Below are 25,987 nucleotides of genomic sequence, written 5' to 3'. Positions count from 1 at the left end.
CACACACACACACAATTTTAGAAGGAAAAAATGTTTTTAAGTAGAATTACAGAATTTTGCTCAAGTCTGTGACTTTAAGAAAGATAAGTGTCTACTGAATTGCAAAGATATATATCATTGTTAGCTAGATTCTTTTTTTTTTTGCAGGTCTTGGGCCTTGAACTCTGGTCCTGGGCATTATCCCTGAACTGTTTTTTCTCAAGGCTAGTGCTCTACCACTTGATCCATAGCCCCACTTCAAGCTTTTTGGTGGTTAATTGTAGATAAAGGTCTCATGGACTTTTCTGCCCAGGCTAGCTTTGAACTGTAATCCTCAACTCGTTTCCTAAGTAAGTAGGATTACAGGCTTAGATTTTTTTCTATAATCATTTTTTAAGCTCCTTTGAGAGTTTTATTTATTATTATTATTATTTTTTGTCCTGGGGCTTGAACTCAGGGCCTCAGCACTGTCCCTGGCTTCTTTTTGCTCAAGGCTAGCACTCTACCACTTGAGCCACAGCGCCATTTCTGGCTTTTTCTATGTATGGTGCTGAGGAATTGAATTCAGGGCTTCATGTATGCGAGGCCAGTACTCTACTGCTAGGCCATATTCCCAGCAAAAATGAGTCTTAACAACTATAATTCCTAGCTTAGGAATAACTGGAGGAATTACTCTTATAAGAAACACTGGAAATTATGTGTATGTGTGTGTGTGTTTGTGCGTGCACATGCACTGGTACTGGGGCTTGAATTCAGGCCCTAGTACTCTGTTCTCCCTTAGTTTTTTTGTTGTTGCTCAAGGCTGGCACTCTACCAATTGAGCCATAGCTCCACTTCCAACTTTTTGCTGGTTAATTGGAGATAAGAGTCTCAGATTTGTCTGCCTGGGCTGGCTTTGAATCTTGATCCTCAGATCTCAGCTTCCTGAATAGCTAGGATTACAGGTGTGACCCACTGGCATGGAATTCTTGGTAACACAAAGATACTTAAAATACAAAGATATGTAAAGATCAACAAATTTATTGGCTGAATAGAAAAAATGCTTGAAAAGTCAAAACTGAACAGGAATCTTCATTTCTGCTTGTCATAAGTTATATTCAGTTGTAAATCAGGTCCTTTTCTACTCGAGGCAACAGTTGGCTAAAGAAAGTAATAATTACTCTGAAGAGAACAATTTCTCTGATAGGACAAGATGTGGGTATTTTGTACCAGTGATCAGCAAACCACCACCCACAAGCCAAATTTGGCCCAATTTCTTGTGCGATGCAAACAAAACAAAAAAAAAGTAAAAGAATGGATACAGCTTGCAAAACCTAAAATATTTAGCCCTTTGGAGAAAGTTTGCAGACCTCTGTTTTGTATCATTAACTATGAAATTAACAAAAATCTTTACCTTTGTGCAGAAGGTTAAAAAAAAAAGCATGGTTATGGAAAAGGAGATATACTACCTCTTCATACAGTCCTATAACCATGGCATTGCAGGAATAACCACTTTTTAAAAAAATAAACTTTATTTAAGTCACTATTGTCATCGTTGTCATCATCAGCATCGTCTTTGTCGTCGTCTTGTCAGTCACAGAGGTTGAACTCAGGGCCTGGGCACTGTCCCTGAGCCTCTTTTTGCCCAAGGCTAGTGTTCTACCACTTATAGCTACAAGTGCCACTCTGGTTTTTTTTGAGTGGTTAATTGGAGATAGTCTCACAAACTTTACTGCCTAGGCTGGCTTCAGACTAGTGCCTAGCTTAATGCATCTTTTTGTTTTAACTACAGACTTTTATTGTTATTAATGAGATATAGAGGGGCTACCACTTTATTTTATTTATTTATTTATTAAAAAATTTTTTTAAAAAATTTTTTGGCCAGTCCTGGGCCTTGGACTCAGGGCCTGAGCACTGTCCCTGACTTCTTCCCGCTCAAGGCTAGCACTCTACTACCTGAACCACAGCGCCCCCTCTGGCCGTTTTCCATATATGTGGTGCTGGGGAATCGAACTGAGAGCTTCATGTGTAGGAGGCAAGCACTCTTGCCACTAGGCCATATTCCCAGCCCACGGGGCTACCACTTTATAAGACAAGTAATTATAACCTATGGAGCCTGAGCACCTTTCCTTTTTTGGACTATATCACACCTTCCTTCACTTTCCCCATTTTCCCTTCCCATCCCTGCCCACAAGTTACACAGTTCATTTTCCACATAGTGTATACTGAATAGCATGATTGCACTTGTTCACCCACCCTTCCTTTCTTTGCCTCTCTTTTACTCTAAGACGACAAATTCAAAGCAAAACACCACCACCACCAACACCCAAAAAGCCCACATGATGCATCTTGATCCGTGTCATCCAGATTCATTGTGGTTTGCCTGAACTAAATACACACAATGTAAAAATTTTATCTTTGAGGGTGATCAGGTGTGACCCAAGAGTATCTGGATTGCATTGTTCTGCCATGTTATTGCTTTGAATGAAATTTAGCACGGGTTCTTATCAGCAAATGAAATTCAGTTGGAAATTCTGACCAAAAAACTAACAGCCAGACACCTGTGGTTCATGCCAATAATCCTACCTACTCAGGAGGCTGAGATGTGAGGATTGCAGTCCAAAGCCAGCTTAGGCAGGAAAGTCCAAAAATCAAGAAGCAGAGCTGTTACTCTAGTGATAGAGTACTAGCATTGAGGAAGAAAGTTTAAGGATAAATTCACAGGCCCTAGTTCAAGCCCCAGGACCTGCACACATGTGTGCACACATGTACACACACAATACAAATATTAAAAAGTAAGACCAAATATTTTCAACAAAGTAATTTATTTCTTCTGAGAGACTAAATTCAGTACAATATTTGTTTTCATAACATCCAACATGTCTTAAGTCAAACTTAACCACTTTCTATGCAGTGACTGTGGTATAGTGATCTATTTTATTTGACTACCCTCAATGTAATTCATCCAGTAGTTCTAAGGCACATCAGTGATCAAAATGTTTGTCCCTACAGTAACTCCTGCATTCTCAATCAGTTTCTTCCGCACATCATCTGAACAAAATTTATGTGGTGTGATTACACTCTTTTTAATACCAGGATTTCTAAAACTAAAGAAAACACTAACATTTTAAACATCAGTGTTTCTAGCGAAGGATATTTCAATTAAATTTCATCAGTACATTATATTATAATTTAACTCATGCTAGAAATGTTAAAACCCAAGATCTTCTGAGTCACATAATACCAACATTTCATATTAATGAATAAATTACATTCAATACAAAGATATTAAGTGATGAGAAACAGAAAAGGCCAAGCTTTCAAGTGCTCTTTAAAAAAAAAAATAGAGAAGCAAACTAATGAACACAACTACCCAAAATATACACTAACCAATTGTAAACTAAACTAGTTAAAGATTAACCTTAAAAAATACATTTTGGAACTTCGTGATACCCTCATAAAAGACACCAAACTAAGGGTATTAAAACAATAGTCATTATTTTAGTTACTGTGCATAAAGTCTAAAAGATCCAGATAAAGGAAATGTTTTGTTTTGATTCAATTTAAATACTTTAAAATTGGAAATATTTAATAATTGATAGTATAATTAAATTTTAAAGAATATACACAAATGATTTGAACAGGTTTTATATTCAGTAACTTGCATGGTTTTTACAGTGGCACTTTTATCACTAATTTAGGAGAATCAGATGCATTTCCCTCCAAATACTTAAGCACTAAGATTTCAAATTTATAAATATGGTAGTATTTTAAACATTAAATTTTTACATGAATATTAGGTTTATCCCTGTTTTCCTTTGTTTCCCAGGTATTATCCAGTTTTGTAAGGAAAACACTTTTATATCACAATCAAAACTTGTCTTGGTTTCTAAACTGTAACCATAATTGGGTTACAGTCACTTAGATTCATTATTTGGAATTACACTTACTAAGGCAGAACTAAATGAAACTTATCTCCTAGAAGAATTTTGTACTTGCATATACCTGCACTGCAGAATGGATTTAAGCAATATTTGAGCTGTTAGGAAATATTTAATTTACCTTAAACTTGTTATCTTTGACTACTCAGAACTCTGGCTAGAGCAACTTTACCTTTGAGTTCACATTAAACTATATCTGATCCGTTCCAAGTAGAGTTTTAAATAGAAGTTAGACTTCATTAAGGTATTAACTTTAAATCTGAAAGAAAATTAATGTACTGAAAGTTTGACAAGTTCATTAAAATTCTTTAGCATGTCTTGATACATTTACTTATCGGCTTTTTAACTATATCTTCTACTGGCATTTCTTTAATGTTTGTTTGCTTCTCCTCTCTGGTTTGTTGGATTGCTACTACTTATGCTTTCATGGGCTTTATCTTCACAGTTTACAACATCTTGGAAAGTCTTTTCTACATCTGATTGGCCAGCTGTACTCGCTGTTTTTGGCAAGGTCATCTGCAGTGCACACCATAAGGTAGTACGTGCTTTCCGAGTAGCCACACACATCTCTTTAATTGCCGAAGCAAGGGCAAAAACGTCTGTAAAAGAAATATTTAGCATCATTTCATATTTGATACCATTTAAATATCCCTTAGCTCTTACAAAGCCCATTGTTATCTCTACTAAATGACTGAACACTGTTTTTATATAAAGGGTAGCTAATTGAGCTAAACAAAGTACTTTTTTTTTTTCAGGTACCTGAGCTTAAACTCAGGGCATCATTCTTGCTCAGTTTGCTTGCTCACAGTTGCCAGTCTACCATGTGAGTCTTCAGCCTGGCATTTTGCTGGTTGAGGATGGAGTCTTGTGGACTTTTCTGCCCAGGCTGACCTTGAACTACAGTCCTCCAGGTCTCAGCCTGAATAGCTAGGATTATAAGCATGAGTCACCAGTGCCTGGCAGTACTTTGTTTTTTAAATTTTATTTTAAAATATTGGTACTTTCTGATGTGTATGACAATGACTATGCTTTGAGTAAAATACAGACTATGTCTTAAGACAAGTATTCTAATTACATGCATAAAGTTATTTTTGGGAGCAAATAATGTGGAGATCATTTACCAGTTTTTTAGGAGAGTGTTAAACTTAGAAATCTAACCTTTTAATCCAAGAATCTGATTGTATTAATATTCAAATTATATCACATTGCTTTATCAAAAGAATTTACATTAATATGGAATATATACCTCTGTCATCTTGGCATCTAGGCACTCCTTGCCTTTGCCGATTTGAAGCATTAACAATTTCGTCTTTTCTACGTGACTGTACAATGTGAATGGACTCTAGGTGTCTATCAAGCGCAGTAGAGATATTAGCATGAAGGGGAGAGCTTCGGAGACGTTCCATTTTGCCTAATAAAGTCACAACCTGAGGGAAACATTTAAAATTTTGGTAAAGCATGTAACCACACTGTGCTGCAAAAAAACCCAAAACTCTTTGGAACAAAGATGAAAACAACAGCAATGATTCAATATACATGAATGCTTACTGTGTTGTAATATGCTGGGATAAAGAACTAGAAAAGATGGTTTGTTGAGTTTTGTGTTTTCTTTTGGGCAATACTAAGATGTGCACTGCTGGACCTTGCATTTTTTAGGTGCTCTACCATTTGAGCTATGTCCCTAGCCCTTTTTGCTTTTGGTAATTTTTGATAGGGTCTTAGAGGTTGTGGGGCTTGAACTCTGGGCCTGGGTGCTGTCCTTGCGCTTCAGCTCAAGGCTAGTGCTCTACCACTTGAGCCACAGTGCCACTTCCGTTTTTCTGGTAGTTAATTGGAGATAGAAGTCTCACAGACTTTCCTACCCAGGCTGGCTTTGAACTGTGATCCTCAGATCTCAGCCTCCTGAGTAGTTAGGATTACAGGTCTGAGCCACCAGTGCCTGGGCTGGTTCTTTCTTTTTATCTAGACCACTATCTTCCTATTTATGCTTTGAACATAACTATGATGACAGGTGTATTCTACTATGCTTAGTCTTGTGTGTGTCTGTGTGTCCTTACTGGGGCACTTGATCTCAGGACCATGGTGCTCTCCTGTAGCTTTTTCACTCCAGGCTGGCACTGCCATTTGAACCACACCTCTACTTCCAGCTTTTTGCTGGTTAACTAGAAATAAAAGTCTCAACAGACTTTCATGCCTAATCTGGGTTTGAACCAAGATCCTCAGATCTTAGCCTCGTGAGTAGCTAGGATACAGGCATGAACCACTGGTACCTGGCCTAGCCTTTTTTTTTTTTTTTTTTTTTTTTTTTGCCAGTCCTGGGGCTTGAACTCAGGGCCTGAGCATTGTCCCTGGCTTCTTTTTGCTCAAGGTTAGCACTCTACCACTTGAGCCACAGTGCCACTTCCGGCTTTTTCTATATATGTGGTGCTTAGGAATCAAACCTAGGGCTTCATGTATACAAGGCGAGCTCTTTACCATTACACCATATTCCCAGTTTTTTTTCTTTTTATTGTTTAAAATGTGATCTTGCCGTCTTTTTGCCCAACCTGGCCTAGAACACAATCCTTCCAACCTCAATCTCCTGAGTAGCTTGGATTTCATGCATGAGCCACAGCTCTGGTAGAAAGCCAATCTTTTATACTGTCTTATCTTAATTCTAAGTTTTTTTTCTAGAGCCGAGGACTAAACTCATGGCCTTGCACTTTCCAGGCAAGTATTCTTCCACTGAGCTATATCTTCAACCCCTCTAAAACTTTTTGAGAATTAAGCAGTAACGACAAAAGGTCAAATATTCAAATATTTCCTTATCTTTAACAGTCAAATAAGAGAATAGCCTGCAAATAGATTGTTAGGAAGTACCCCAAGCAAAAGAAGTTGAAACAGACCAAGCGCTAGGTTGATTAATCCTGGCCTCAGCATGTTCTTTTTTTTTTTTTTTTCTTTTTGTCAGTTACAGGGCTTGAACTTGGCCTGGGCACTGTCCCTCAGCTCTTTAGCTCAAGGCTTTTGCTCTGTCACTTGAGCCACGGTGCCACTTCCAGTTTTCTGGTGTTAATTGGAGATAAGAATCTCACAGACTTTCCTGTGCCTTTGAACCTTGATCCTCAGATCCCTCAGATTGCAGCTTCCTGAGTAGCTAGGATTATAGGCCTGAGCCACCAGCACCTGGCTTTTAGCATGTTCTTAAGCTTCCCCCGCCCCCCAAGTCCTGGGGAATGGACTCAGGACCTGAGCACTGTCCTAGCTTCTTTTTACTCAAGGCTAGCACTCTGCCACTTGAGCCACAGCGCTACTTCTGGCTTTTTCTGTTTAAGTGGTACTGAGGAATTGAACCCAGGGCTTCATGCATGGTAGGCAAGCACTCTACCACTAAGCTGCATTCCCAAGCCCTGTTCTTAAGCTTTCTAGGCCTGTAATGTTCCCTTTTGGAAATAATATTCAGGTTAAAGTAATACAAGGGACAATTATCAAGAACCCATTATATGGGAAAGTTTGATTATTAAAATTTACATTGAAATAGATATTCAGGAGGCTAAGATCTGAGTGTAGCTGTTCAAAGATAGCCCAGGCAAGAAAGTCCATGTGACTCTTATCTCCAATTAACCAGCAAAAATATCTGGAAGTTAAGCAATGGCTCAAGTGGTAGAGTGCTAGGCCCAGAGCAAAAAAAGCTCAAAGGAACTCGGGGACAGTGCCCAGGCCAAGTTCAAGCTGAAGGATGGGGTAGGCCTGCCCACAGGCACACACATGTGCACACGTGACCACACACACATTTACAAGGAAATTATTTTAAAAAATTATGTCAAAGCTGCTAGTGAAAATTAGGAAAGCTCTCTATCGTTTTGTTAATGAAGCTTTAAAAAGGGCACTAGACACATGAGATCAGTAGGACCATGTGGTTTTTTTGTTGTTTTTTTTGCCAGTCCTGGGGCTTGAACTCAGTGCCTGAGCACTGTCCCTGGCTTCTTTTTGCTCAAGGCTAGCATTCTACCACTTGAGCCACAGCGCCACTTCAGGCTTTTTCTGTGTATGTGGTGTTGAGGAATCAAACCCAGGATCTTCATGCATGCTAGGCAAGCACTCTACCAGTAGGCCATATTCCCAGCCCTAGGACCATGTTTTATATGTTGAAAATTTCAGATTATAAACTTGGAAAGTATAGAGAAGAGAACATTAGGATTGGAGTATCAGTTAAATCAAATAATGATCTTTGGGAATCAAATGATTTAAGAATTAAAAATTGGTGTACAGTTACTGGAAGATGTAGGCAAAAACAAAAACAAAGTCAAGTAATTAAAAGCCCTGGAATGAATGCTTCTAACTTTACATTCTTGACAACTTTCTTTGAAATCTGTCTATTCTGTCAAATATTTTCTTCCCACTGTACATCAGACAGATCTTTGAAAGGTGAACAAACAAGTTTAATGCAAAAAACCCTAGGTAGCTATAATTTATATATTTCTAACTCAGTAAAATAGACTCAGTATGTATAACTAAGAAATAGGACTTCAAACTGGGGGGGTGGTCTAAGCAGTTGAAAGCTTGCTTAGCAAGCTCAAGGCTCTGAGCTGAATCCCCACATTCCCACCCCACAGTGTATTTAACTGCTAGTACAATTAATGTGGAGGTGCTGGGAATGTGGCTTAGCAGTAGAATGCTTGCCTAGCATGCATGAAGCCCTGGGTTCAACTCCTCAGTACCACATAAACAGAAAAAATTAGAAGTGGCTCTGTAGCTCAAGTGGTAGTGTGCTAATCTTGAGCAAAAAAGAAGCCAGGGACAGTGCTCAGGCCCCGAGTTCAAGCCCAGGACTGGCAAAAAAAAAATCATAAAAATTAATGTGGAAGCTTAAAAATGGTCTCTAAAAGACTAAAAAGAGGAGACTTTGCCTATAAGTATCATTCAAAGGTTTTTTGTTTTCAATCCTTTCTCAAGGATTAGCTACATTGCCAATAGGAGTTTGAAGAGGAACTATTTAAATTGTTTAAAAAACAATTTTTTGTAGTGCTATGGATGGAACCCAGACTTTTTGCATGCAAGTGATCTCCTCCTAACCCATTCAAAAACCAGGGCTTCTAGCTTGCTTAGCAAGTGCCCTACCTCTTGAGCTATACCTACTACTCAGCCTCCTTTAAAAAAAATTAAAATATATAATTTTGTTGTTATTATTAAGGGTTTACCCTCTTTTTTTAAAACAGATTTTAGTAGCCAGGTGCCAGTGGCTCATGCCTGGGAGAAATCCTAGTTACTCAGGAGGCTGAGATCTCAGTGTCATGGTTCAGAGCCAGACTGGGCAAGCAAGTCTGTGAGACTCTTATCTCCAATTAACCACCAGAAAACCAGAAGTAGAGCTGTGGCTCAAAGTGGTAGAGTTCAAGCCCCAGGACTGGCAAAAAAAAAAAAAAATCACAATGGATGTTTTTACAGCTTACTCTGGCTTGTTCTCGAAGTTCATCCACAATTAAACGATCAACTCTAGATGGGTTGGAGGTCAGCCTTGGAATTGGAGTATTATTAGTACTGGAGACTTTTTTTCCTGGATAATTCTTGGCAAGGGCTAATTCAGTCTGTAAAAAATTATATAATTTTAATGTTGAATTTTGCAAATATGATTCAACTGCTAATATTTTTCACAGTTCTAAGAAATAGACAGTTGTTTCTTTAAATAGAAATTATCTTTGTATCAAAACAAATAGAAACCATAGTATTACAGTATTTTTCTTTCTTTCTTTCTTAGTTTTTTTTTTTTTTTTTTTTTTTTGCTAGTCCTGGGCTCCTGGGCCTTGGACTCAGGGCCTGAGCACTGTCCCTGGCTTCTTTTTGCTCAAGGCTAGCACTCTGCCACTTGAGCCGCAGCGCCAGTTCTGGCCATTTTCTGTATATGTGGTGCTGGGGAATCGAACCCAGGGCTTCATGTATACGAGGCAAGCGCTCTTGCCACTAGGCCATATCCCCAGCCCCTACGGTATTTTTTTTTATAATACCGAATACATATAAAATGTTAATCCTCCAACACTTTAATACTAAAAAAATTTCAAAGGTTTTTTTTTTGCCTGTTGTGGGGCTTGAACCTCTGGGCCTGGGTGCCATCCCCTGAGCTCTTCAGCTCAAGGCTAGTGCTCTACCACTTGAGCCACAGCACCACTTCCTCAAAGATTTAATTGAGTACGAAATCTATTTCATAGACCAAATAATCTAAAAATTAATAGATACGTTTTATTTTAAAGCCTCAACCTTTTAGTCCTAGCTAATTCCTTATGGCAATAAACTTAAAATACTGCACATTATAGAAGAATTCAGCTTGGAAATAAGGTAAATACTCTTAGACCATTTAGATGGAGCCATCTAAATGGATAGATAGCTTGTTACCTTTTTTCTCTCCTTTTCTAATGCTCTCCATTGTTCATAGCACTCTTCTAGACGAATGTGTAGTTCACTGGCTGGGCCACTACGGGTTTTAATTGGTCTTTGAAATCCAAAAGTTGGCACAAAACCAGAAAAGGAATTATCACCATACATCATATCATTAAAATAAGGGTATAAATGGCTTAAGTCATCATAAGAAAACAAATCATAGGAATCCAACAGTGGAACAACTGAATGGCCAAAAGGGTGAGCAGATCTTAGTGGAAACCCATTTGAACCAAGTTGTTGAAAACCCTGATTATGCCTTAAATCTCCCATCATATAATTATTAGAAAAGCATGAGGCCTGTGTGCGATTCACACGGCTATTAATATTGCTATCTCCACTTCCTTGTCTGTGGCTATTAAAATGACCCTGTGACTCCAACAGATCTTGATAGGTATTTTGAGATAAGGCTTCTAAATGCTTTGGACCCTGTTCCTCAGGATCATAATGTCCACTCTGGGGCTTGGCTTGAAAATTATGTTTGTTTACATTTTCAATGATCCCATACTGCTGAACTGAATAGTTATCACAAAATCCATTTGGCTGCTTTATTTTTTTATCCGTAACCGATTCAAAGAGATTTTCTTCTCCAGTCTTTGTCAGTCCTTCCATGTGATTGACAGATTGGATTCTTTCTGCACCATTGTAACTGAAATCAAAGCTAGCAAATGCTGAAGGGTTTTCTTGGCAATACTTTTGAAATAAATTGCTATTTGGGGTTAAATTTGTGGATAATAGCTGGGGGAAATCTGAAGAATGGTTAGAGCCTTTTGAAGCTGCACTTAAATGACTATTTAATTTCATCAAGTTACCTTGATTTCGGTAAGGAATAGGAGTGCTATTTTTTGTTTGAACATTCACCCAAGATGGTCTATTTAAATTGATGCCTCCTGAGGATATTGCTGAATTTGATAATAAATTCACTGATTTAAAATATTCAGAATTTGGGGGTTCAGGTTTAGCAAACTGTTGCTTTTCTGTGACATTAGCAAAATCGTTATTAGCTGGACAAGCTGTATGAGGTTTTAGTCCATATTCTGATTTTAAGCCACAATCAGTAGTGAATGCTGCTTCCTTTGCAAATTGTTTTTCTGTCAGATGTGGTGTGTTTTTTGGAAATGCAAAATTCTGCTGGTCAGGTATGGCCTCCTCCATTTTTTTCTGATTTGCTGGTTTAACCTGGAATATCTTTGTGTAGGCATCTGTTTCTACAGTTGGTGTTTCAGGTGTGCCATTAGATAATTTTTTACCATCTTGGATACTAAAACTTGAACATTTGTTAAGCTTAGCCTTATTAGGATGAGCATATTCTGGGTATCTACAGTATTCTGCATTTTCATTGTATCTACTAAATTGGGAAAGAAATATCTCAGCCCTTTTTTGCTGTAATGGTGCTTCAAGACTTTTAGCACATATTTTATCTCTTCCATAAGCATAAGTATCAATTCCTGATTCTTTCATGATATCAAACAGACCAGTTTGTGGTGTAAAACAGTTTTTCATAAATGGATATTCTTGGAATGTTGCCTTTGCTGTATCACTTGTCTGAATATTATAACAGTTAGAATGATCATTTCGTGCAGGGTACATCCATTGTTCTTCAAGGTCTAAACCAGTAAATCCATGATAAAGTTCATCTATTTTTTGTTGTGGTATGAGACTACTATTATGCAGGTATTGCTTTTCCACTGCTGACACAGATTCACCACTATAAAAAGCTTGCTGAGAGATAGCTTGATCTATTGGCCTTTTGGTTTCTGTTAAGAGGTCATGGTGATCTACAAATCTGCTTGTGTTCATTGGCCAAACTGACTTTAAATTGGAGGAGCAGGTCCTATAACAAACAAATATGTTTAATTAGCATTACAATTTAAGTTCTAAACACTTTAAATCTTCAATGGAAAGGTAAGAAACATTTTCAAAATAACATCACCCTACCTCACCATCCTCAGCTCTTTTCTAACCCTGACCATAAGCTACCATTATCTTCAAATAATTGTTTTATCAAAGGAAATGTGCTATACACTCTAAAGTTACAGTCATGCATTAAGTAAAGATGTTTGAATCAATAATGGGTCACAAATATGATGGAAATATAAGATTATAATGAAGCTGGAAAATTCCTGTTGTCTAGTAAGATCACAGATGTTACAACATCATTGTAACACAAAGCATTACTCCTGTGTCTATGGCACTGGTGAAAACAAACATAGCATTAACTTACTATGTATCTCATAATAGTATATAGTTATTTATGGTATATACTACTGGATCATTATAGGGACTGTTTTACTGGTTCATGTAATTAGTATGCTATATATTTTATACTAATATCTGGGCTTTAACTCTAGACCTCTTGTGCTTCACAGATGGTGCTCTACCACTTGAACCATATTTATACTTCTGGCTTTTTACTGGTTAATTGGAGATTAAGAGTCTCTTAGGTTTGTCTTCCCAAGCTGGTTCTGAGACACAGTTCTCAAACCTCTGTCTCCTGACTAGGATTATATGCATGAGCCACTGGTACCTAGCTTTATTGTTATTTTAAAGTGTACCCTTATTAATTTTTTGGAGGAGCAATCCTGTGGCTTGAACTCAGGACCATCAGAAAACTGGAAGTGAAGCTGGGTTCAAAGTGGTAGAGTGGAAGCCTTGAGCACACAAAAGCTCAGGGACAGCATCCAGGCCCTTAGTTCAAGCCCTATGACTGACCAAAAAAAAAAAAGAAAGGTCTTAAAGATGTTCTTGGCTTTGAACTTAGATCCTTAAATTTCAGCCTGCAGAAAACCAAGATTATTAGAGACAAATATTTAAATTAAGGTATATATTGTCAGATGATCTATTATTAAATAAAATTCACAGTTAAGAAACAGGGTAACCTAGTATATGTGTATTTAAAAGCCTATTATACACTATAAAGCTTATATAATATACCAACCCTTCAGCAAAATATGTCTGTGACTTATCTTGTTCTTCCAAAATGTTAGATACAAGTCCATATAAGTCTGTTTCACTGCCATAGTCATTTCTTTCCGTTTGAATCCTAAAAATGAATATCATATGTAAATTTTTATTTGCATTAAAATACAATGTATTGATTGCTCCTTCCAGATATATTCTACCACCATTTTTTACAAGATATTTGGACTAACTCTAAACTGTTAGAGGGACAGCTGGTGCAGGTGGCTCATGCCTATAATCCTAGCTACTCAGGAGACTGAGATCTGAGAATCATGGTTTGAAGCCAGCCTGGGCAGGAAAGTCTGTGAGATTCTTAGCTCCATTTAACCACCAGAAAACTGGAACTTGATTTGTGGCTCAAGTGGTAGCATGCTAGCCTTGAGTGAACCCAGGCCTCGAGTTCAAGTCCCCCGCCCCTGCAACCAAAAAATAAAAATAAAACACCTGGTGCTGGTGGCTCACACCTGTAATCCTAACTACTCAGGAGGCTGAAATCTGAGGATCCCAATTGAGGTTCAAAGCCAGTCTGGGCAGGAAAGTCAGTAAGACTCTTTTTTTTTTTTTTTTTTTTTTTTTGCCAGTCCTGGGCCTTGGACTCAGGGCTTGAGCACTGTCCCTGGCTTCTTCTCACTCAAGGCTAGCACTCTGCCGCTTGAGCCATAGCACCACTTCTGGCGGTTTTCTGTATATGTGGTGCTGGGGAATCGAACCTAGGGCCTCGTGTATCCGAGGCAGGCACTCTTGCCACTAGGCCATATCCCCAGCCCAGTAAGACTCTTATCTCCAATTAACCACCAGAAAACCAGAAGTGGTGTTGTGGCTCAAAGTGGTAGAGCACTAGCCTTGAGTTGAAGAGGTCAGTGACAGTACCCAGGCCCAGAGTTCAAGCCCCATGACCAACCAAAAAATAAAAATAAAAGTGCTTATTTATGGGGCTGGGAATATGGCCTAGTGGCAAGAGTGCTTGCCTCCTACACATGAAACTCTCGGTTCGATTCCCCAGCACCACATATATGGAAAATGGCCAGAAGGGGCGTTGTGGCTCAGGTGGCAGAGTGCTAGCCTTGAGCGGGAAGAAGCCAGGGGCGGTGCTCAGGGCCCTGAGTCCAAGGCCCAGAACTGTCCAAAAAAAAAAAAAAAGTGCTTATTTAGGAATAGGTGTAATATATCTTGGTTCCTATATAATCAAACTTAAAAATGCATTTAGTCAGGTGTTGGAGGCCATGCCAGTAATTCTAGCTTCAGGAGACTAATATCTGAGGATCCTATTTCAAAGCCAGTCTGGTCAGGAAAGTCTGTAAGTCCATGAGACTGTTATCTCCAACTACCAAAAGAGCCAGAAGTGGAACTGTGGCTCAAGTTGTAGAGTGCTAGCCTTAAGTAAAGAAGTTCATGGACACCACCCACGCCTTGAGTTCAAGTTCTAGGACCGGCACAAACACACACCCACACCCACACACAGCCTTGAGTTCAAGTTCCAGGACCGGCACAAACACACACACACACACACACACACACACACACACGCGCCAGTGGCTCATACCTGTAATCCTCCCTACTCAGGAGGCTGAGATCTCAGTATCATGGTTCAAAGCTGGACCAGGCAGGAAAGCCCATGAGACGTGTATCTCCGATTAACCAAAAAGAGCTAGAAGTGGAACTGTGGCTCAGGTGGTAGAACACTAGCTTTGAGCACAAAGAGCTCAGGGACAGTGCCCACACCCTGAATTCAAGCCCTAGGACTGGCGTGTACACAGACACACAGACACACACACACACACACAGAGTTATCTTGAGAAATTATAATATATTAATTTACCTGTTCTTTACACTGATCTGAGAATTAGAAGGTTGTTTAATATCATCGCCATAACTAGACCATGGTGCATAGAAAAGTGAAGAATCTATAGAACTTGCATATTCTGTTGATGAAGAAAGTGGAGTATAGGTCTGCCTTAGGTCTACAGTGTCTTCATTCTGAAATGTTAAAGAGATGTTGGTACATTGGCACATCAAAACTTTATTACAGAGTATTAGCAAAGTAGTAAGAAATCAAAAGAAGTAACAGAGGTAGTTAAAATCAGCTATTATATTTAAATGTAGGCTTAAACACCAATTTTTTTCTGGCTCCAGTTGCTGGTGGCTCACACCTCTAATTCTAGCTACTCAGGTGGCTAAGAACTGAGGATCATGGCTCAAAGCGCCCCCCCCCCACAAACAAAAACCAGCAAAAAAATAAAAGCTAGAAGTAGAGGTATGGTCCAAGTGGTGGAGCTCTAGCATTAAGCCAACAAGACTGAGGCACCCTGGATTCAAGCCCAGTACCAGTACAAACAAGAAAAGCTAGGTGCCAATGGCAAGTGCTGTAATCTTAACTACTAGGGAGGCTGAGATTGTTGGGATTACAGTTTGGGCCCAGCCCATGCAGAACCATATTCTCCAGATCCATTTTTCAACCAAAAGCTAGATGTAGCGGCTCACACCTGTTATCCTAGGTACCAGGAAACCTAACATAGATTTGCCGAGACACTCAAGCACAGGTCTGGGCAGAAATTGAGACCCTATCTCAAAAATAATGAGCAAAACTCAGGACTGATGCTATGGCTCATGGTGAAAATAACTGCTTAGCAAGCACCAGACCTGGAATTCAAACTCCAGGACTTCCAAACAAATAAAAATGAAAAGATAAGTAATGTATTATCTTTTTGGAAATTTTAAAGATATTCTTTTGTTGTTCTTGCTTATAGACTTGAACTTGGGGTCTGCCTGGGACTGTCCCTGAGTTCTTACGCTCAAGGATAGTACACTACCACTTTGAGCCATAGCACCACTTTAGGTTTTCTGGTGGTTAATTGGAGATAAGAGTCTTACAGAGGACTGGGAATATGGCCTAGTAGCAAGAGTGCTTGCCTCCTACACATGAAGCTCTCGGTTGGATTTCCCAGCACCACATATATGGAAAACGGCCAGAAGGGGCACTGTGGCTCAGGTGGCAAAGTGCTAGCCTTTTTAGCAGGAAGAAGCCAGGGACGGTGCTCAGGCCCCTGAGTCCAAGGCCCAGAACTGGCCAAAAAAAAAAAAGAGTCTTACAGAATTTCCTGCTTGGGCTGGCTTTGAACCTTGATCTTGAGATCTAAGCCCCCTGAGTAGTTAGGATTACAGGCATGAGCCACTAGCATCTGGCAGGAAATAGTATAGACACACACACACACACACACAATATTATATAGATCCATATAATAGATACTCTATATAATCTATTATATTACATAATTATATAATTGATGTATAGATTATATAGATATGTCTATGTATAATATATAATGTATATATAGATTTATAATCTATATATAGATCTATGAATATCTATATAATATATCTTCCTTATAAATGTAATTCTTGCTATAAATACACTGGTTGGTGTTATTTTTAGTGTTAGGGTTTGAACTCTGGTCCTTGAATAGGCTTGATTACTGAGCTATACTCCCAACATTTAAATTTTTTTTGTGGTCTGAGGTTTGAATTCAGGGTTTCATAGTTGCTAAGCAGGCACTCTACCACTAGAATCCCACTCCAGCCCTTTTTTTTGCTTTAGTTATTTTTCAGTTAGAGCTCACAATTTTGTCTCAGGCCAGCCTTAGCTCACCATCCTCCTCCTGCATAGCTGGGGAAACAAGTACATGTCACTTCTTCTTCTTCTTCTTCTTTTTTTTTTTTTTTTTGCCAGTCCTAGGGTTCAAACTCAGGGCCTGGGCACTGTCCTTGAGCTTCTTTTGCTCAAGGCTAGCACTCTACCACTTGAGCCACAGTGCCACTTCCAACTTTTTCTGTTTATGTGGTACTGAAGAATCGAACCCAGGGCTTCATGCATGCTAGGCAAGTACTCCACCACTAAGCCACATTGCCAGCTCTACATGCCACTTCTTATCGGCAGATATTGGGGTCTTAGTAATTTTTCTTAGCTGGTCACTAACTTTGATCCCTCTGATCTCTGTTTCCTGAGCTGCTGGGATTACAGGTAAGAGCCACTTTTTTTTTTTAATGTGGTACAGAGAGGTTGAACTCTAGACTTCATGATTGCTTGGCTTGATTGCTTGTTGGACTGACACTCTGCCACTTGAGATGCTCCTGCAGCCCAGTTTTGTCTTGTCCTGGGGCTTGAACTCAGGGCCCGAGCACTGGCTTCCTTTTGCTAAAGGCTAGCACTCTACCTCTTGAGCCACCATGTCACTTTGGCTTTTTCTGTATATGTGGTGCTGAGGAATCGAACTCAGGGCTTCATATATGCTAGGCAAGCACTCTACCACTAAGTCACATTCCCAGCCCCAGCCTAGTTTTACTGGTGATTTGGGGGATGCAGTCTCAGACTTATCTGTCAAAACTGGCTTCAAATTGCTGTTTTCTGGAACTCAACCTCCTGAATAGTTAAAATTACAAGTGTGAACCTCTAGTGCCTGGCTATTTTTTTTTGAGGGGTGGGGAAGGGTTTAAGTTAGGGTTTTACTATGTAGTTCAGGTTGGCCTCAAACTTCCACAGTAGCTGAGACTACAGGCACACTATCATCACAGCTTTAAAACAATTTTTTTTTCTTGGTCATTGGGGCTTGAACTCAGAGCTTGAGCTCTATCCTTGAGCTCTATTTGCTCAAGGCTAGCTCTACCACATTGAGTCACAGCACCACTTTTGATTTTTCTGGTGGTTAATTAGAGATAAGACAGACTTGGGGCTGGGAATGTGGCTTAGTGGTAGAGAGCTTGCCTAGCATGCATGAAGGCCTGGGTTTGATTCCTCAGCACAATGTAAGCAAAAAAAAGTAGGATTACAGGTGTGAGTCACCTATACCTGGCTAAAAGAAAATACTTTTTTTTTTCCTGGTACTGGATCTTGAACTCAGCTTGGGCAATGTCCCATTTTTGTCCTCAGGGCTAGTGCTCTGCCACTTGAAACACAGCTCCACTTCTGGCTTTTTGATGGATAATGGAAGATGAGACACTCTTAGACTTTGCTGCCTGAGTGTGCTTTGAACTATGATCCTCAGATCTCAGCCTCCTGAGTAGGATTACAGATGTGAGTCACCTACACCTGGCTAAAAGACGTTCAAAGTACTTCTAAGTTTTTCTTACTACAGTCTTAATATACGATACCAAATTTGTACTATACCAACAAAATATGAAACTTAATTAACTCCCAATTGTCTAACCTAAGAATCTCAATAGACTTTGCAAATATTTGTATAAATTTTGGTTACAAATACTATTTGAACCTAAACAGTGTATAGCTTATGCTTATTAAGTTGGAGAGAAGCATTAGGGTTTTTAGCTAAGAGTGCCAATAAAATCTACCTCAACAGAATTTCAAGTAACTTTTTTTTATTAATAAGACTTCCTTTATTGGGGGGAGGGGGATCAGTTGTGGGGCTTGAACACAGGCCCTGGGTGCTGTGCCTAAGCCTTTTTGTGATCAAAATTAGTATTCTACCACTTGTCACAGCACCACTTCAGGCTTTTTCTGAGTAGTTTATTGGAGATAAGAATCTCATGGAGGGCTGGGAATATGGCCTAGTGGCAAGAGTGCTTGCCTCACATACATGAAGCCCTGAGTTCTATTCCCCAGCACCACATATATAGAAAACGGCCAGAAGTGGCGCTGTGGCTCAAGTGGCAGAGTGCTAGCCTTGAGCAAAAAGAAGCCAGGGACAGTGGCTCAGGCCCTGAGTCCAAGTCCAGGACTGGCAAAAAATAAAGAAAGAAAGAAAGAAAGAATCTCATGGACTTTCCTGCCCAGACTAGCTTTGAACTGTGATCCTCAGATCAGCCTCCTGAGTAGCTAGGATTACAGGCCCAAGCCACCAGCACTCTGCTATTCATAATACTTCTTACCATATTTATTTATTTATTTTTGGTAGCATGAGGGTTTGAACTTGGGGTCTCTGGCTAGCTTGCCTTTTGCTTGCTCATGGCTGGTGCTTTACTACTTGAGCCATGTCTTCAATTTCAGCTTTTTGCTGATTAGCTGGAATCAGACTGTCTTTTAATAGTAATCCTCATGTTGTAGCCTCCTGAGTAGCTAGAATTATAGATATGAGATACTAGCACCTAGCTAAAATATCTTATTTCTATATATTACTGTAATTCAAAGTATTAATGATATCAATATTAGTGACCTGGTTAATTGTATTGGTTAAATAATATAAAATAAAAATTATTTGCATTCCTCTAAATTTATTTATTTATTTATTTGGCCAGTATTGGGTCTTGAACTCAGGGCCTGGTTGCTACCCCTGAGCTTTTTTCATCAAGACTAGTGCTCTACCACTTCAGCTATAGCTACACTTCCAGCTTTTTGGTGCTTAATTAGAGGTAAGAGATTCATGGACTTTCCTGCCTGGGAAACCACAGTCCTTATATCTCAGTCTCAGACTCAGGCTTGAGTCACTTATGCCTGGCTCTAAGCCCAATTTAGTGCTTAGCAAAACTGTGCCTTATCAAAAATCGACCTCTCAGTGGAATACAATAGCTCAAAAGCTATGTATGTACGTTCATATAAGTCTACTGTTGACATATTGTCTAATATCGACATTACATTTAAAGCCCTAGGCGAATTTTCTTGGGCTTGGCCACGTGGCTACTGTATATGTTCTTGATAAATTGTATATTGTATATATGTCTACCTGACCTAGAGAAGGGAAAGAAAAACAGGGCGTAAGATATCACAAGAAATGTACACACTGCCCTACTATGTAACTGTACCCTTTTTGCACAACACCTTGTCAAAAAAATTTGTGTTCAATTAATAAATAAATTAAATTAAAAAAAACTGCCTTAGGTGCAGTATCTTCTCATTAAAGACACTATTAAAAGGTAGCTCAGCATGTAATCCTAGCTGCTCAGGTTGAGATCTGAGGAGCCCAAGTTTGAAGCCAGCCCAGGCAGGAAAGTCTGTCAGACTCTTATCTCCAATAAACTACTCAGAATAAGCCAGAAGTGGACCTGTGATTCAAGTAGTAGAGCACTAGCATTGAGGAAAAGAAGCCCAGGGACAGTGATCAGGCCCTGAGTTCAAGCCCCACTACCACAAAAAATAGACTGGTAAAGCCAGATAATAAGGAGGTAAAGATAATTTTTATCTTTCAATTATCAGTAAGTATATCTGAAGCAAAAATATTTTCAATAGGGCTGGGAATATGGCCTAGAGATAAAGTACTTGCCTCCTATACATGAAGCCCTGTGTTTGACTCCTCAGTACCACATAAAATAGAAAAAGCTGGAAGTGGCGCTGTGACTCAAGTAGTAGAGTGCTAGCCTTGAGCAAAAAGAAGCCAGGGACAGTGCTCAGGCCCTGAGTTCAAGCCCCAAGACTGGGCAAAAACAAAACAAAAATATTTTCAATAAATGATTGAAATACTATTTTCTTGTTAAATAGTTATGATTATTCCTGTCATCATGTTATACTGAGGATAAGATGGAAACAACAGGAAATGAAAAAATTTATTCCTTAGACTCAAGTTTGTATTCTTCAAACTATTTAAAATGTTTTCCTACTTTTTCTGGTCCTAACCATAGAATCATTTAAACACCTATGGGGCTGAGGATGTAAGTCAGTGGTAGAGCACTTTCCCAGGTCCCAGGAAAAGAAAGACAGAGGAGGGGGAGAGAAAGAAAAGGAAGGAAGGAAGGAAAAAACCGAAGGAAGAAAAGAAAAAGGGACTGGCAATTTGGCCTAGTGGTAGAGTACTTGCCTTGTATACATGAAGCCCTGGGTTCGATTCCTCAGCACCACATATACAGAAAAAACTAGCAGGGGGGCTGTGGCTCAAGTAGTAGAGTGCTAGCCTTGAGCAAAAAGAAGCCAGGGACAGTGCTCAGGCCCTGAGTCCAAGCCTCAGAACTGGCAAAAAAAGAAAGAGAGAGAGAGAGGAAGAAGAAAGAAAAGAAAGAAAAAGAGAGAGGGGAAGTGAGAGGGAGGAAAGAAGAAAGGAGAGCCTGGTACTGGTAGCTCACGAGTGTAACCCAGGAGGCTCAGATCTGAGGATCCTAGTTCAAAGCCAGCCCAGGCAGCCAAGTCTGTGAAACTCTTAATTAACCACTAGAAAACCACAAGTGGTGCTGTGGTTCAAAGTGGTAGAGTGCTAGCCTTGAGTGAAAAAAACTTCATTAGTGCCCAGGTCTTGAGTTCAAGCCCCACAACGGACAAAAAAAAAGGGGGGGTGGAGAGTGGGAGAGATAAAGAGACATAGACATAGATTAAGAGGCTGGGAATAGAGTGTGTGCTTAGCATGCACGAAGCCCTGGGTTCAATTCCTCAGCACCACATAAAGAGAAAAAGCCGGAAGTGGTGCTGTGGCTCAAGAGGTATTGTGTTAGCCTTGAGCAAAAAGAAGCCAGGGACAGTGCTGAGGCCCTGAGTTCAAGCCCCAGGACTGGCAAAAGAAAAAGACAAAGAAAGAAGAAAGCTGGGGAGGAGAGAGAAGCAGAGAAGGAAGGGGAGGAGAGAGGAAAGGAGAAGAGAAGAGAGGAAAGCAGGAGAGAGACATACAGAAAAAGATAGAGCCAGGCAATGGTAGCTAAGGCCAGTAACCCTAGCTATTCAGGAGACAGAGATCTGAGGATTATGGTTGGAAGTCAGCAGGGGCAGGAAAGTCTGCAAGACTCTTATCTCCACTAACTACCAAAAAAAAGGTGGCTCAGGTGATAGTGCTAGCCTTGAGAAAAGCAGCTCAAGGATGGTGCTCGGGCCCTGAGTTCAAATCCCAGGACCGGCTGGCATACACACAGACACAAAGAAAGTTGTAGAGGAGGGTAAAGAGGAGAGTAGAAGAGAGGAGTAGGAAGGGGAAGAGACAGGCACAGAGCTGGAAAGGGAAGGGAAGGGAATAGAAGAGATAGGAAGGGGGAGCAGGTGAGACAAGACACAGAAAAGGAGGCCTACAGACAGAAAGCTGGGGAGGAGAGGGGAGAGGAGAAGGGAGGGAAGAGGGGAAGAGAGGGAAAGGGAGGTGGAAGAAAGAAGAAGGAGATCAGGAGAGGGATACAAAACAACCAAGAGAAAGCTGGAGAGGGGAAGGGAGGGGGAAGAGAGGGAAGGGAGAGCATAGCAGGACAGACATAAAGTGAGCTGAGGATGGGAGAGGACAAGAGAGGAGAAAGGGAGAAAAGAAGAGAGCAGGACAAAAACACAAAATTGGTGAGGAGAGGAAGAGGAGAGTGGTCAGGAGAGACAGATACAGAAAGAAAGGCAGGCACAGAGAAAAAGCTGGTTTACAGTGGCTTACCCCTATAATCCTAGCTAGTCAAGAGTCTGAGCACCTTAGGATCATGGTTGGACGCCAGCCCGGAAGAAGAAGTTTACTAGACTCATATCCAAAATAACCAGCAGCAGAGTGCTGGTGTGTCATACTTGTAATCCCAGCTACTCAGGAGGCTGAGATCTGAGAATCATAGTTTCAAGCCATCCCAGAAAGGAAAGTCTGGACACTCTTATCTCCAATCAACATGCAAAACTCAGCAAGTGGAGCTGTGGTTCAAGTAGTGGAGCAACAACCAGCCTTGACTGGAAGAATCTACAGCGCCCAGGCCCTGAGTTCAAGCCCCAGTACTGGAAATAAATAAATAAATTGAGCTGGGCACTGGTGGCTCAAGCCTGTAATCCTAGCTAATCAGGAGGCTGAGATCTGAGGATCATAGTTTAAAGCCAGCCCCGGCAGGAAAGTCCATCAGGCTCTTATCTCCAATTAACCACAAGAAAACTGGAAGTGGCCCTGTGGCTCAAAGTGGTGGAACATTAGATTGAGTGAAAAAGCTCAGGGACAGTGCCCAGGCCTTGAGTTCAAGCCCCGTGGCCAAAAAAAAAAAAAACCACAAAAACCCTGTGCTGGAGGTGTGGCTCAAGCAGTAGAGCACCCGCAGAGCAAGCAAGACTAAGGAGGGTGAGAACACCAAGTTCAAACTTAGTACCTAGAAAAGAAGTGGGGAGAGGGGGAAAGGAAGGAAAGCCAGGCTGGCTATGAACCCGCCTGGCTAATCGAACGATATCTAGAGTAAACGATATAAATGAGGGTAAGTTTCTGAATGGACCTGAGATTTGTAGCAATCGCAGAAGGACGCAGAGCCTGTGAGCATGACGCTGTTGAACACATCGGACAGTCTACTGCTGGGGTCCACACTGAGGTTCCAGCAGCGACTCGCAGCTCCCCGGAACGCTACTTTTGGCTGCTCAAAACAAGAAAACACGGGAGCCAGCGGGCCACCCGCCATGCAGAGCAATGGGCAAAAGAATGGGCCGTGCGACCCTTCACGCTGACTCTCCTTCTAACCCTACTCTCATTCTCCCGAGAAGGGGGGTGGGAGGCAGAAACCCTCTCTCTTCTCCAGGCCGCCTGCGTTAAGCAGCACAGAGTTCAAGGCCGGGGCAGCCCATCGTGCCCGCCACCCCCACCCCTTATGAGGCGCTGCACTCAGCGCCACCACCACAGTCTCAACGCCATGACAGGCCATCCTCGCTCGCCCCGCCCCCTGCCCGCGTAACGAGGCCCTGGAGCTAGCTCATGCCATGACTGGTCCTCGACCCCGTTATGAGGCCTGGTACTCAACGCCATGACAGGCTGTGGTCGCCGTCGGTCCTTCTGCATTAGGAGGCCTGGCGCTCAATGCCATGACAAGCCCTCAGCGCCATGACAGGCCCTCATCCTGTCGTTCCGCTCCCCCCCCCCCCCCCCCGCGTCCCCCAAAGCGTTACGGCGTTTAACGCCGTGACAGGCCGTTCCCCGTAAGCTCTTCAGGGTGTGGAGGGCAGCGTCATTCGAGGTGTCCTGGTGGACCCTCAGCCCCAGCCACGACCCCCGGCAGTCCCCAAGGCACAGTCCGCGATGCCCCGTGGGGGTGGGGGGTCCGGTCCCCGCCCTCCCCCGTTCCCGGCCCACTCTGCAGCCTCCTGAGGGAACCTGAGGGGACCTTGCTTATTCCTCCAGCCTCTGGCTCTGGGTCACCATCCTTCAAGCCTGGCCACCCACACCCCCGGGGGTGCCCGGCCCGTTCCCACCCGTTACCTCAGGTCCCTCCCTCAGGCCTGGGGGGTGAGGGGGCGAGCAGGTGTCTCCGCCTCTCACCTCCATGGGGCCCCCCAGCAGCTTCCGGATCAGGTACAGCTCCTTGGGGTACGGGAGTGAGGGTGGGCGTCGAAGCCCGACTCCCTCAGCCCGCACCCCACCGCTGGTGCCGCCGCCCCGGGCACTGCCTGGAGCCGGTCTGTGGGTGGGGGGCTGGAGCGGGGAAGGTGGGGCCGGAGAAAGGCCGTTACATCGCCTGCGGTGGACTCGTGACCCCCGCACGCGCCTGGGCACCGGCCGGCTGTGCCCTGTCTCGCCCCCTCCTTTCGGGCCTCTATCTCGCTTAGAACCCCTCATTGGCCTGATGCCCGGCCAATGGGCAACCGTCTCCCCGAGTGTGTTACCCTCGGTGACGAGGCTAGGAATGGACGGTTAGCCCACCTCCCTTTCCCACAGCATATGAGCATTTCCCGCTCAAAGCAAGCTCTTTCGTGATTGGTCCGCATGGGAAAGTGACAGCCCGCTCATTGGCTAGTACGAGGGCGCTGGCCAACCGGCTTGGAGTAGGGGGTGGGGCTGCGGGGAAGATTTGGGAAATCGCTCAGCAACAGGGACTAAAAGCTCTCCGCCGAGCACTCTGAGGTAACGTGTTGGCGTTCAGTTGTGTCTCTTGGGCATATCCTAGTTCCCAGAATCCTCTGGGGGCCGCCCAGACACCAACAGCTCTGCCCGGGTCTTCAGGGGTCAAGGAGCCTCTTAATAAGCACGAGGGCGCTGAGAGAAAGCCGCCGCGTCTGGTGCTAGGCCCTGGGTTCAGGGGGAGGGGTGGCATGAAGGTTCGTGTCACCCTCGAAGTCTACCATGATTTAACTTCCCCCACATAGGTCCATCCCAGCACCAGACAAGCCGCTTACATCGTCAGTATGTCTGGAGGTATAATAGTGTCTGGAATACAAGTGTTTTGTTGTTGTTTCCCTGAAAATACATTTGTATGCGTTTTCAAATAGTAACGATAAAACACGCGATTTTTCGTTGCTTTTTTTGGTTTTGTTTTGTTTTTGCCGGTCCTGGGGCTTGAACTCGGGGCCTGGGCGCTGTCCTTGAGTTTTTATGCTCAAGGCTTGTGTTCTACCGCTTCACCCGGAGCTCCACTTCCAGCTTTTTGGTAAATAATTGGGCATAAGAATCTGCCGGAGGGGCTGGGGATATAGCCTAGTGGCAAGAGTGCCTGCCTCGGATACACGAGGCCCTAGGTTCGATTCCCCAGCACCACATATACAGAAAACGGCCAGAAGCAGCGCTGTGGCTCAAGTGGCAGAGTGCTAGCCTTGAGCGGGAAGAAGCCAGGGACAGTGCTCAGGCCCTGAGTCCAAGGCCCAGGACTGGCCAAAAAAAAAAAAAAAAAAAAAAGAATCTGCCGGATTTTCCTACCTGAGCTGGCTTTGAACTGCAATCCTCAAATCTCAGCCTCTTGAGTAGCTAGGATTATAGGCATGAGCCACCGGCGCCCCACTTTATATTTAAAATCAAAACAAGTGAGAGGGTACTTGCCTATAAGGTGTGAGGCCTTGGCTGAGTTTAAACCTCAGTATGACTAAGATAATTAATAGTAATAACTTGAGAAGTTCCCAAGTTATTATAAGTAAAGTTAAATAGAAGTTGGTTGTTTTT

General features: G+C 42.0%; 1 protein-coding gene across 1 annotated transcript; it reads right to left on the bottom strand.

Annotated features, from left to right (window-relative positions):
- Positions 1 to 4,171: 4,171 nt before the first annotated feature.
- On the bottom strand, positions 4,172 to 23,581 carry Meioc (meiosis specific with coiled-coil domain). The gene is made up of 7 exons (XM_048365987.1): positions 23,346 to 23,581; positions 15,091 to 15,248; positions 13,249 to 13,353; positions 10,269 to 12,144; positions 9,332 to 9,466; positions 5,146 to 5,326; positions 4,172 to 4,498 (listed from the first exon to the last, which is right to left on the bottom strand). The coding sequence occupies exons 1-7, from the start codon at positions 23,523 to 23,525 to the stop codon at positions 4,269 to 4,271; spliced, it is 2,865 nt and encodes a 954-aa protein (XP_048221944.1). The 5' UTR covers positions 23,526 to 23,581; the 3' UTR covers positions 4,172 to 4,268.
- Positions 23,582 to 25,987: the final 2,406 nt, after the last annotated feature.

This window comes from Perognathus longimembris, chromosome 17 (genome assembly GCF_023159225.1).
Source record: "Perognathus longimembris pacificus isolate PPM17 chromosome 17, ASM2315922v1, whole genome shotgun sequence".
NCBI lineage: Eukaryota > Metazoa > Chordata > Mammalia > Rodentia > Heteromyidae > Perognathus > Perognathus longimembris.
Note: the sequence above shows the minus strand (reverse complement) of the source record. Positions and strands in the feature narration are given on the sequence as shown.